Raw genomic sequence first — 13,832 nt, 5'->3', positions numbered from 1 at the left:
CTCCAAGCCAAATTATTTCCTCTCCAACAAAGGCAAGATTTGGAGGGAAAATGACCTCCTCCATTCTCCCTCCCCTTCCCTTCCATCCCTTTCTCTTCCCTCCTTCTCCCTCCCCTCCCTTTCCCTCCACTTTTGCTATCCAAACACACCCTAAGGGGGTGTTTGGTTGGGAGGTTTGGAATGGAATGGAATGGATTTTAGTAATTCTAGTGTTTGGTTGGGGTGTTTTGGAATGGAGTTAGAATCCTGATGGATTCTCATTCCACCCCAACCCCTTGGAATCCCATACCCACCTCCTTCTCATGGATTCAAACTCCATTCCTTCATGTTTATTTTTCTAATGAACCAAACATGTTTTGGAAAGTATGGAATTGGAACCCCATACTCCTATGGTTTCTCATTCCAATCCATTCCATTCCTAAGTAGTGAACCAAACGACCCATAATACTCATCCAAACCACTCTCTTCAATCCTCAAAATCACCTTCACATCCTCAAAAACACTCCCATCACCAACATGAGCTCCAAGGGAAAGGCCAAGAAATTGATTGAATCAATCGGGAAGAAGCGCAAGGGATCAACCTCTTCAACACCACGAGATGTGATAATGAGGGGAGGTATTGAACAACTCAACAACTTCCAAGAAGTGATCTTTCTCTCCGACGACCACCGCGAAAAATTCGTCGAGCTTCTAGGTAAGAAATACGAGCCTACTCAATTTGTTGACACTAGGGTGTTGGAAATCCTTAAGATAAGGTACCCTACCGAAATGTTCTTTAATGGCCTTGGCATTGGGAACTTTTTCCATGCCCATGAAGAGACTTACCTTAGTCTCACCCTTGAGTTCTTGAGTAGCCTTCACATTATGGCGGATGCCCGCAACAATATAGGCATGGAGTTTAGGTTATGCAACCGAGACCATGTTCTTTCTCTTGAGGAATTTGCCTATGTTTTCGGTCTTGAAGTACCCACCGACTATACCGAAAAGCCCGATAATTTTAATGTGGACTTTCTTTGAAAAGCTATCTCCTCAGGAGGGACTTTACCCATATAAAGCGTTGCTATACATTTGCTATCCAACATCCGGTGATTCGATTCACCGAACGCTTTGTAGCCGGATGCATCAATGGGAGGTACGAGCAAGATCGGTGTACTCTCATCGACTTAACTTTTCTTGAGTCTTACTTGAATGTTCGTGCGGTGAGGCGTTATAATTTCAATACGCCACTTGAGATACTCACTAGGTTTCATGACTTTGCTCAAGGGACATCTCAACTTAAAACCTTCGTGATGGGAGGTCTAATTACAATTTTGGCTAAACACCTTTGTCCCGGGTTCAATGCCCGAGGAACCTATATTCCTCTTGAAGGGAGGACTTTGATTGATGAGCACACCATCTTCTATAGTCACCGATGGTGCAACTACACTCAAGATGAGAGTGTGGAATGGTACACCAAGGGTTGCACTTCGATGATCCTTGAAGGATGGAAGATACCGGGCATTGACCCAAGATTGAGTCCATACTCTCCTCCACCAAGCTACCTCCTTGATATCCAAATTCTTGAGAATCCCCCTCAAAGGGAGGAGCCACGCCGTCAACCACCTCGTGGAGGGCCGGGTATACAAATGCGCCCACCTTCCTACGTCCCTATCCCACCTTACCCCACTCCATATACCCCATTTCGGCCGGCAATCCCCAATACCCCGGGTATTAATGATTTGATGGCACTCATGAATAGAGTGGACCTTGGGGTGCATAAAGGGAGGGAAGACAACTACCTAGCCCTCTACCCCCAATACTATAACATGGCTCAACAAGGGTATATTGACCCCAATGGTCCTAAGCCCTCTTGGGCACAACCGGAACTCTTGTTCCCAAATTATGGGGACCAAGCTTGGAATCGCGGCGATGGAGGGCATTCTAGCCAAGGAGGAGGGTACTCGAGTCAAGAGGGAGGTTTTGACCAAGGAGGATATTGGGGCCAAGCACCCGGATATGATCAAGCCGGAAGCTCTCATGGTTATGGCTATGACCAAAATGAGGATGACGAGTGAAAGAGGCCTACTTCACCACTTCCACTTGTATGATACCCATCTCTCCCTCTCTCTTTTATATTTACATTGCATTTAGTGTAGCTTTTGCTTGCATTTGTATTATATTTCATATTGCATTTACATTAGTTAGTTCATATAGTATAGTTTGCATTGTAATTTATCTCACATGATTCATGTAGATAATTGCATATAGACTAGAATTCATGCATAATCACTAATGGCCAAACCTATTCATTTCTACACTAGAAATAGTGTTTAAATCGGTTTGGGGAGGTTTGATCATAAGTGACCAAAGTTTAAATCATGCATCATATACTATAGTTTAGATTGCATTCATTTGTTATATATGTCATATAGAATTGCATTTAGTTAGAGTATGCATTCATTCATATCATATCATTGCATTTGCACTTCAATTTCCATAAAACTTTAAAAATCCAAAAACATGTTTTTCTTTTTTCATTCCTACTCCTACATGTACATTGAGGACAATGTCCAAAATAAAGTGGGGGATGGAAATTTATATTCCAAAAATGCATAAAAATTTAAAAATTTCGAAAAATCACAAAAATATGTCTTTTAATTTCATAAAAACAAAACCATAAAAATTTGAAAAATTGAAAAATCCAAAAACATGTTCATTTCCTTTGTAGTGTAGTCTTGTATATATTGTTTGTATATATTGTGTTTGTTCATCCTTGTTCACATTGATTGACTACGCCACATCCGAGACATGAGGATATTGAAGACCGCATGGTATGATCTTTCCAATCTCCTTTTTCCTGTTTATGTTAATGACTATGTGGCTTTATTTTGATTGATGCGGTATAACAATGTGAACTTAGGATTGCATTTAGATTAAATGTCATATTAGTTGGTAGAATCATATGCATTAGGATGTTTATATTAGTTGCATCATGGCATGTAGTTGCATGTTAGAAAAATTTTGCGAAACCGTCTACTTGGGAAGCTTGACAAGTGTATATAGGCCCTAGTAGATGCTTTTTGTTCTTAAGACTTTGCTTGTTAGAATACTTGTAAAACACCCTAGGATGTGTCATGCTAGTATCCTTTGACCCATGGATTAAGGCCTAGTCAAGAGTACCTTGTGGTGTGATAACTCCTTGGCTACCGTTTATTCCAAGATGACCCTTGAAACCATGCACCCATACATCCATCATCCATGTTCTACCACATTTTGTCAACAAAAGGGAATGGGCACAAAAAGAAATCAATTTGAGTTCAATGAAATGAAAAGTGAAAGAAAGTTGGCAAAAATGCATCAAAAGAAAAGAGGAGCAAAAAAAAAAATAGACTCCTAAGCTTCAAATACAAGGCACCCTCGTTACTAATTGGGGTGACTTTGAAAATATTCAAAAAAGAAATGCAAAAAGTTGTCAAGTATTGAAATGCCAAAAATCAAAAAGAAATGGCAAGAAAGTGTTCTCAAATGTCAAATGCCACATGAAATTGGGGGAAAAAACAAAAGCAAACTCCCAAAGTGAAACTCAAATATCTATTGATCCCTTTATCCATCATATCCATTTTTGTGCATGGTAGAGAGGGGACGACCCTTCTTCTTGTCTAGGCAAGAGGGGGAATTCCGCGATCCTCCAGTGTTTCTAACGCCATAGGGAGTCTACTCTTGACAAAAGCATTTAACGATTGAGGACAAAGGTACCCTAGCTTGACACATTTTGGAAGTGATTTATTGGTATCCTTCTAGGCTTAGTAGTTTGAACAAATTGCATCTATGAAGGATTGTGTACCCTTGAATTGCTTCCCTTGTAGATAATTTCCGCCACTTAGATGAGGAAAGTGGCTATTCTTTTGTAGATGCATCCATTACTTGATTTTGTGTGCTTTAATGCTTGGATGTGTCGCCATTTTGGCAAGCCCCACCTTGCCTTGCAAGAAGGCATCCTACCTCATGGTTGTCTTGTTGTGAGTTGAAGGGGCGGAGTGAGACCCGCTAATTGTCTCATATCGGCTATGTTATTAGGTTAGTTTAAATAAAGGTCTAGTTTTAGTCACCTCTTTACTCGGGACGAGTAAAGGTTCGGTTTGGGGATATTTGATGTGACCATAATTAGCGCACATTTAGTCCCCTAATTGAGCCTATTTTTCATACTATTATAACATTCTATGGCCATTTTATCCGTCAAAACCTTCCTATTTGCTTTTCTACCGCATTTCATATGTTTTGTAGAAAAGAAGATAATAAGGCGGAAATTCCCGTCTTTTGTGCATATTTGGAAGCCATTTGATGATATTAGATGGACTAGTATGAAGAGGAGGCAAGAATGATGACCAAAGATGTAGGAATAAAGTGTATGTAGAAGGATCAAAGGGTTAAAAGTAAGAATGACGAGAGGGAAGACATTATAAGAAGAAATCGCTCAAAAACCGAACCAAGGGTTGCTCCTTTGGCTCTGAAAATATGCTAGATGGAACGGCATCGAAAAATCAAGTGATCTAGGCTTTTGAATCACTCCAATAGGAGTCCGGATGAGGAAATAACGTCCGTTTTACAATTCGAGCTCAAGATACAGCTCAACCCGCTCGGGTCAAATTCAACCCGCTCGGGTTGAAGCCCAGGACGCCCATATTTCGCTCGGGACGAGCGGATTCCTCCCTTGCTACAATCCGAGCGTCTTGCTCCAAATCCGCTCGGGTTCCCTTGCTACAATCCGCCGGATTGTCCCAATCCGCCCGTCTTCCGGGCCGGGAAAAACAAGAAATTTCGCTGGAAGAGAATCCGCCCGGATTCCCTACAATCCGCTCGGATTGCCCTACCAGAATCCGCCCGGATTCTAGCGAATCCGCTCGTCTTCCTCTCCCAGAATCCGTCCGTCCCGACCTTATTCCGCCCGGATTTCTTCACAGCACGGATTATCTTCTTCAAGCTACGAAAAGAGAAGCCCTTCTCTCAGAAAATACCGGAGTCTCCTTGCTCAACTTAAAAAGTGTAATTACTAGTTTAGCCCTTAGTTAACCCTAATGCATCCCACCTAATTTCCACTATAAATACCCCATCTTTGTAATTAATCAAGCATGTTGTTTTTGGGTAGAAAATCCTTCTTTAGATTAGATTAGGAGTAGATTAGAATAGATTACTCTTTAATCTTTCCACAAATTACACATTAATCTCTCCTTAATTATTGTTCAAGTTTATTATTCAAGTTTATTATTGGGTAATTGAAGATTATTGGGTTATTATTGGGAGATTGACAACCTTCCATCAATCAATCAAGTTTCTTCTATTATTCTTTGCTTTATTATTTGGATCACCTCAAGTTTGGTATAATTACTTTACTCTTTAATCTTTATTGTTCATTTCTTCATTCTATTATCATGTTTATACTTGTTGTGATGATTGACACCATTAATGACATGTCTCCCATGATGATGAGTGAGTAGTTACTTAGCTAGGATTAGTGGGTAATTAAGGGAATCCAACATGGGATTGATTCATGCTTAATCTAATATGTTTTCATAATCAAATTGCTTGCTTGTTGTGATGTCAACTTTATGCACATGTTATGTTTGATGAAATGCTAAGCCTATGAATCCTTGCATTTTTACCATCTCTTATCTACTCAACTTGACTTGTAAGATATAAACCAACTCGAGTCTTGTTAAACCATGCATAGAAGTTGATTAGGAGGAAAGTAAGTCGACTTGTAGGTGTTGTACAATCTAATCGATTCGTCTCCGGGACCCAACTCTTCCTAAGAACCGTAAGACATAACCCAACTCGGTTCCTCCACAACATTAATTGCTTGCAACCTTGTAAACATGTTTGTATGATCAACACCATGAATCCCCCATGACCCCATGATATCCTAGCACTTTTAATCATTTGTTTACATCATTTGTTTCATTGCTTGTTATGCTTTATTGCTTACATTAGTTTAGAAACAACTACAAATCCAACCAAATTGTGACACTAGCATAAATTGATATAGATAGACTTAGAACCCAAAGCACACCGTCCCATGGATCGACCTCGACTTACCGCTAACTAGTTGTTTGTTGAGTATTATAAATGTGTTTGATTGGATGAGTGACGACCTCGACCCCATCAAAATGACCTTCACATCCTCAAAATCACTACTTTAAGTATATGTAACGGTCGCAAAGGGGAAGAGAGTGGGGATTCTTGTGGAGGTGATACGGTGAAGCTTGAGAGTGAAGATGAATTCATGGATCCAAGTTTAAGTGATGCTTCAAAGGATATTTGGGATACCGATATTGAAGGAGATGATGCCGATATCTAGGAGACTACTTCATAGCTAGGTGGAGCGGGCAAAAGGCATCCACCTTAGTTCAAGTGAAGTTTTCTCATCTCTCCTCTTTATCTTTATTTTTCATGAAAAGAACTTTGTATCTTGTTTCTTTGTACTTTATTTCATCTTGATCATTTGTTGGTTTAGTCCTAGCAACATCAAAGGACTCACACCTCGGTACCATTGAGGTGTTATTTATTGTTCCCATTTGTAAAATTCAAAATGACAATCTAGTTTCATGCATAGCATAGTGTGTGCATGAACTATACCCATCCTTTGACATTAGCAATAGTGTCTCACTCGGTTTGGGGAAGTTAATGCATACACAACGGGAGGTAATCTAAATTATCCTCTCCGTCATAACAAAAACCATGCATCATGTAGTATGTAGTATTAGAATCAGTGTAATCAAAAGGTCGCGAGTTTAAATATCTCTATCCCTCATGTAAGTATTTTAGTTAAGTTGGTTTTTCAACAAACATAATACTAATTCGTAGTTAAGGTGGTCATGAAAGGTAAATCAATCCATCCAAAATGCTAATCATCTTTATAATTTTCCAAGGACTTGTTTAGAGAATGACCTATCATAGACTCATTCATAGTTTACTTTCAACATTCCTCAGTTTTGTACAAGGGCCAAAACCCCTCTTTTCCTTTACAAGTCTAGTCACTATTAAGCATCGAATAAAGAGGGGGGAAAAGTAACTAAAGATAAAGAAAAGTAAAACATTGTCCTTCAATTTTAATTTTAAACCTTTAATCATACAAAACGATGACGTTTTATACTTTTATCTCATCCCACTTGCTGCAATTTCTATTCTTCTTTTTCTTTTTTTACTTTTTGTCTCAAAAACAGCAAAAAACTATTCTTCAGCTACACTTTAATGCTGATGTGATAGGCCACCAAAATGGCAAAGGAATCCCAACCTATTTCTTCCCATTTTTTTCCTTTAAACATGAAAATAATTCATGAATTAAATGGATTGTAGAAAAAGTTAAGATTTATTTTTTATACTAATAATGACTTCAGTTCATTTTAATTTAGATCACTAATTTAGTTCAGTTCAGTTTCAACTGTTTTAATCCAAAAAAAATGGGACTAAATACTTCAAGACGTTGTTATGAAAGAAGTTCCAATAACTCAAAATCACGGATATATAAAATAACTTACTAATTAAAAATATCTCAGATTCCCAGGACTAAAGAAATATGGTATTGACACGATAAAAATAATTTAAAAAATGCTACTAATTTACCTTTGATATTAAATACCTAGAACATATCCGGGATTACACAAATTTATTTTATTAACATTATTTTACATAGTATGAATTAATTTAAAATAAAAATAATTGTTTCGCATACGAGGAGTATACAAGCTATTTTTGCTCATGATGAAAAGGAGTTTCTAACATCTCACAACCGTTAACCACATTCACTGGTAACATTATCTAATCGGTTGCGAGATATCACGCATCACAAATGAAAATTTGTGTCATCTTATATACAGAGCACCTATTTTAATGTTACGATTATAATAACGTAAGCCATGTCATGGTCTTATACGAGACTTTGAGAGCAACTGACGACCAATAAATTGTCAAAAAGGGTCCCCATTCTCCATTTTTAGTTTTTAACCTTTCCCAATTTTTTTTCCATTTCAACTAGCTTCAATATTTTAGGCAGTAGTATACAAAATTCAGTTACTCCACAGAGTAAAAAACACAACAATTTGTAATTTTGCATATGTAACTTTCAGTTCTGGGTTTCAGTAAAACCCACTACAGTACTCCTCATATTTACACTTCCCTTCTCTTTGAAAACTCTCCTTTAATTCGGAGCCATATTTATTGCTTTTTGGGTCAATTTCTTCTTCACATTTTCCTCTCCTACAGATCCCATTAAAATAATCTTATAAATTATTCAAATCTTTGTTTTTTCTCGTGTTTTTCACACTGTAATGCAGTTTTTTCTAGATCATTGATGTTATTCCTTAATTAAATGTAATTAAACAATATTTTTTGAAGGTTTAAAAATGGCAGAAATCTCTAATAAAGTGAGGTTGGTACGTTGCCCAAAGTGTGAAAATCTTCTTCCTGAACTTCCTGATTATTCTGTTTATCAGTGTGGTGGATGTGGAGCTGTTCTTAGAGGTATTTTTTTATTTATTTCTGTTAATTTTGCGCTCCCCCGTCTCTCGTCTCAATCATTTGTTTACCTTTTTTATTACTCCGTATTTGTGACGGGTTTTTCAAAATAATTGTGTAAGGCAGCCTAACACAAGTTTATTGTAAAGCGGATTGCTGTAATAGCTATTTTTACCCACTACATGGTTATGTCTTGATCTTGGAGTAAACCCGCCTTACACATGACTAACTTGGAGGTATTTTAATTGAAGTTTAATAAATGATTGGGACGGAGGGAGTACTTTTTTCAGTAATTATGATGTAAAGATTTGATCTTTTTATTTCTTAGATGATATAAATGTTGTTTAGTGTCTTGGATAGTTACTTGTTAGCTATAATTGCATGATTTGGGTGTGCTGATAATTGAATTTTTCGTGAGGGGTATTTTAATCGAGGTGAAATAAATGATTGAGACGGAAGGAGTATTTTTTTCATTAATTATGATGTAAAGATTTGATCTTTTTATTTCTTAGATGGATAGTTGTAATTGTTGATGAGATAAATTGTATTTAGTGTCTTGGGTTATTACTTGTTAGCTATAATAATTGCATGATTTGGGAGTGCTGATAATTGAATTTTTTATTCTTCGTGAGGGGTATTCGAAGTGAAATAAATGATTGAGACCGAGGAATATTTTTCTCAGTAATTATGTTGTAGAGATTTGATATTCTTATATCTTAGATGGGTAGTTTTAAATTTGTAAATTGTTGATGAGATTAAAATTTGTTTAATGTCTTGGGTTGTTAGCTATAATGGTATTTTGTATGATTTGAGCGTGCTGTTAATTGAATTTTTTGTTTGTCTTGTATTGGTTTGGTGTGAATTTACAGCAAAAAAGAAGGGAAATTTGGAAGGTGGTAAAGGGTTAGAGAAGTCTGATGAGGAGAAGGTTGGAGTTGTTGCTGAAAAATCTGATAATTCGTCAGAGGATTTAGAGGGAAAGAGGGAAGTTTCTGTAGTTGAGAATGGGGAAGCTAGGGTTAGTGATAGTGAGGGTGTTTTAAGCGAATCTACGGCTGTAAATTTTGGGAATGATTCTAATAAAGAAGTTTTGAAGCCGGAGGTCGAGGTTAGGGATGTGAGTTTTGGTAAAAGTGAACTTGGTGAAGAGAATTTGGACACTATGGCTAATAAGTTGGAAAGTCGTGCTGTTAATGGCCATGGGTTGAGGAAAGTGGGACGGGCTTTTGAACGTAATTTGAGTGATATTAGGGAGGAAGAGCGGTTTGGGAGGAATAGACGGGGCTACTTCGATGAGATGAGGTCTTCGAGTTCAAATTATCTTGGTGAAGGTCCGTCCAAATATTCTCTAGATTCTAATTATAAAAGAGAAGCTGTTAGGGGTACTAGGGTTGAAGACGTGGATCCTGGTCGAGAGGAGCTGTTGAGGAAAGTGGAGGAATTGAGGGATCAATTGAGTAGGGTTCAGAATGGGAATGACAAGTTCCGTGAAAAGGTTCCAATAGAACACCGGATGGCTCCTCTTGAACCTTATGAGGAGGAGGATTGTTTTCGTGATCATCCATCCGCATTTCGCGGGGTTTCAAGACAGTTTTCTGCTTCTAATAAGCATGTTGCTAACGGGGTACCTTACATGGACCATTATCATGATCCGTATGCACTTCCCAATAGGTATGATATGGCTACTCATGGTTACCACAACTCCATTCATAGCCGGAGTAATGTTCCTAGATATGAAGACCCATTTGAGTCTCAAATGTTCATGAGACCTCCACAAAGAATACCTAGTCACCATCAGTATATGAGTCCTGAGCTAGACCATGTTGAGTCACACCCATATGATACAGTCGGTCACCTTTCTTGCTCTTGTAATAGATGTTATGTTCGACATCAGCAACATCCAACACAAGCCCCGCCATCCGCCTTTGGCAACAGAAGGTTTCCTCACGTTCCTAACAAGCCGGTGCCCTGCCATCATGAACCCCATGGTGGTTTTGGTTCGCGCGGCTACAGTTCTAGGCTTTCCAATATACCGCCTTTGGGCTCTTGTGAACCGAAGACCTACGGAAGGTGGCCCAGTGACCTTAAACTTGAAAGAAATACTTGTGCTCGCCCTCAAAGGCTTGTCCTATCTAACGGGCGTCGTTACTACCCTGTAGCTGGTGGGGCCCCGTTTGTTACATGCCGGAATTGCTTTGAGTTGTTAAAATTACCCAAAAAGGTGTTTAGCAAGACGGGTGACTGGCAAATGTCTTGTGCCGCATGCTCTGCCGTACTTTCTTTTGCTATTGTGGATGAAAAATTTGCTTCCATTGACACATCTGCTAAGCAAACTAATACTGAAGCTTTGGATAGTGGTAATGAGGCGGGTCATGGATATTTGAAGCGGGATAATGGTAGTTATTGCTCCGAAGATTATGCTAACTCAGTTTATGATTTCCAAGCTATGGATAGAGATCCCATTTCTTCATCTACTTGCCACGGTGTAAGCTCCAGCAAGTCTGAAGAAATGCACAACCTTCAGTCAGTTTCTGCTACTACTTCCGAGGATGACCGTCTATCTGATGACTTGGCAACTAGACAAGAAGTTGCCTTTACAGCTGATCCACCTGAAAATGTTGTTACTTCACCTCCTCCCTTGGGATCACCTCCCCAAGACCCTTTTGATTACACATCTAAGTACCGTGCTGTAAACAGATGTGGGAAGGGAAACTTGAGTAGTCGATCTGATCAAGAGAGGGTTATGACAAACAAGAGCACATTGCGGCAGAACTCTCTGAAGGAATCAATGGCAACTGAGTTGGAAATATCACCTAATGAGTATGCTAATACCCGGGTAACTAACGATACATCTGTTAAATCCCGAGAAGATGATCAGCCGAAAGGTAAAAAGGGGGATTCGTTCTTGGCTGGAATTCTAAAGAAGAGCTTCCGATCCAACTCAACTATTGATAGTGCGAAAAAGAATGTTACCGTTAATGGGCATCTCATACCAGATAGATTGGTCAAGAAGGCAGAAAAGCTGGCTGGTCCTGTGTACCCTGGTCAATACTGGTAAGTACTTACTGTGAAAAATTTGCCAAGATAATTTATGCCATATTGTACATATAAGATTAGGCTGTTATAACTGCCTGAATGCGTATTTGGTTTTGGACTATACTCCCTACGTCCCATTTATAGTCTCTGGTGTACCTCTGGAGCTAAAATAAGTATAGTGAAATTTTAAAAGCTGATGTTTTGGACCAATTGAGAGGCAATTTCTTATAACGAAATTTGCGTCACAATCCAAGAAGCACAAGGAGTTTAGGTAACAGTTTTGCTCTATATCATCGGATTCCCATGCCGAAGAATAGCAAGTCTTTAGCCCCATTATATAAATAGAAATGAGCATCAGATTTTAACAAAAAAAATTAAATTTAGGTGTCTCTTCTACTGTATGCATTGTTGTGTTTTGAGGTTTGACCTGTCGTATTTGATGGGGAGAGCTAATTTTGTTCTACTCCATTCGTAGCTGAGCAAGGTAAAGTAAAAGTATCATTTCTGCTACGAAATATCTCTTCTTCTGCAACTTCGACTGTATTGTTACAATGTGCATGACTAGATAGATACAGTGGCTAATTTGCTTCTTTAAAATCTACTTCAGGTATGATTATAGAGCCGGATTCTGGGGTGTTGTTGGCGGGCCTTGTCTGGGCATCGTTCCTGTAAGTTATTTATTTATTTTATTTTAATTTTTTTTCTGTTTTAGGTCAGTTTGTGTAGCATTAGTGTTACAACTTTTTCAACAATCTGCAGCCATTCATTGAAGAGTTCAACTATCCGATGCCAGAGCATTGTGCTGATGGGAACACAGGTGTGTTTGTAAATGGGAGGGAACTTCATCAAAAAGATCTGGACTTACTTTCTAGTAGAGGACTTCCTGCTTCCAAGGATAGATCTTACATCGTTGAGATCACTGGCAGAGTTGTTGACGAAGACACCGGTCAAGAGCTTGACAGCCTCGGCAAACTTGCACCGACGTAAGTTTTCATCTTATCTCTCTTTCACAAAAGAGTGGATGAATTACTAAGTTTCCAAATTATTTCTTGATCCTTTGACTTGGTAATAAGCGCAATGATGGGAGACGTCAGCTAGCTTAATAGGTGAAGTTCTTTCAAAGTAATAAAAAAAAAATAGTAGTTCTTTGACTAGTGCTACTCATGACTTGGGTTTTATACACATCAGCATCAAAATTGCGCTTACGAGCTCATTTACACCAAAAAATGAAGCAATAACCACAATGTCTCTCTGATAACTGGTGATTCTGTAGATGTTTCATCCCTGCCAACAGGTGGAACTTAAACCCTAAACCCTCAACGAGTCACCGGGATTATGTGCTATCTATAAATCCTATAGTATTTTCAGACATGGTATTAAATCTCAGTCTGATACAATCTCAAAATCACTTCCGCGGCCTTATATCAATTGTTGTGCTATATATGTGTGGCCTATACTGTCCCAAACAAAATGTTGCCGCAGTAACGTTTAAAACCTCTTTCTAACTCGGTCCTTATAGAGTCTCAGACTGAGCTGACCAATATTGTATACCCTGATCTCAGATTGGAATTCCCATACTAGATCTAACACAATTAATGATTTCTGACCATTTTCAGGGTCGAGAAGGTGAAACATGGGTTCGGAATGAGAGCACCTAAAGTTGGTGCTTAAGATTTTATTCTCGACAAGAGCGTGGCCCGACATTGAGAAGCTGAAAGACAACTGAATAACTGATCCTGGTGTAGCGGTGTGTCATCGAAGGTGTTACTCAAGAGGTTTGATTTTTCGCTATGTTTGTTTGTGTAGTCTAGAATATATATATCATTAGATGTGATTTGTTCAGAGTAGTGTAATTGTTTAGAAGATGGAAAGTAGTAATTAATTACATTCGTTATTTAATTATGTTAACAATTGGCTTGAACTTCTCAGTGATGCTGTATATGGCCGAGAGATATAATGTTCGTTCAGTCGGTGTAATGAAATTAGACCAGGTGATATATATGTATTCCTTGCGGTAGTATTTTTTTCAATGTTAAATGTTGTCTATGCAAAGCTCAGATATGATGGAATCATGCAATATGACTAATTAGACGGAGATGCTGGTAAAATCATGAGTGGTAATACTCATGATCTGGGTTCAAACCCCGAGAAAAGGCTGTATACATTTGATCCCGTTATAATTTAACTGCATTGTTTCACTTTCTCCGAGCCCTTTTAGTACCTAATCAATAATCATGTTTCCCTTGAGACTACCATCGGACTCTCCAATCAATAATAGTCCAGTCGACGATTTGAACTAAACATGT

General features: G+C 38.5%; 1 protein-coding gene across 1 annotated transcript; it reads left to right on the top strand.

Annotated features, from left to right (window-relative positions):
* The first annotated feature begins 7,656 nt into the window (after positions 1 to 7,656).
* On the top strand, positions 7,657 to 13,556 carry LOC141596624 (uncharacterized). The gene is made up of 5 exons (XM_074416827.1): positions 7,657 to 8,496; positions 9,360 to 11,544; positions 12,134 to 12,194; positions 12,286 to 12,509; positions 13,143 to 13,556. Exons 1-5 carry the CDS (start codon positions 8,379 to 8,381, stop codon positions 13,195 to 13,197), a joined length of 2,643 nt encoding a protein of 880 aa, XP_074272928.1. The 5' UTR covers positions 7,657 to 8,378; the 3' UTR covers positions 13,198 to 13,556.
* Positions 13,557 to 13,832: the final 276 nt, after the last annotated feature.

The sequence above is a fragment of the Silene latifolia genome, chromosome 8, assembly GCF_048544455.1.
Source record: "Silene latifolia isolate original U9 population chromosome 8, ASM4854445v1, whole genome shotgun sequence".
NCBI lineage: Eukaryota > Viridiplantae > Streptophyta > Magnoliopsida > Caryophyllales > Caryophyllaceae > Silene > Silene latifolia.
Note: the sequence above shows the minus strand (reverse complement) of the source record. Positions and strands in the feature narration are given on the sequence as shown.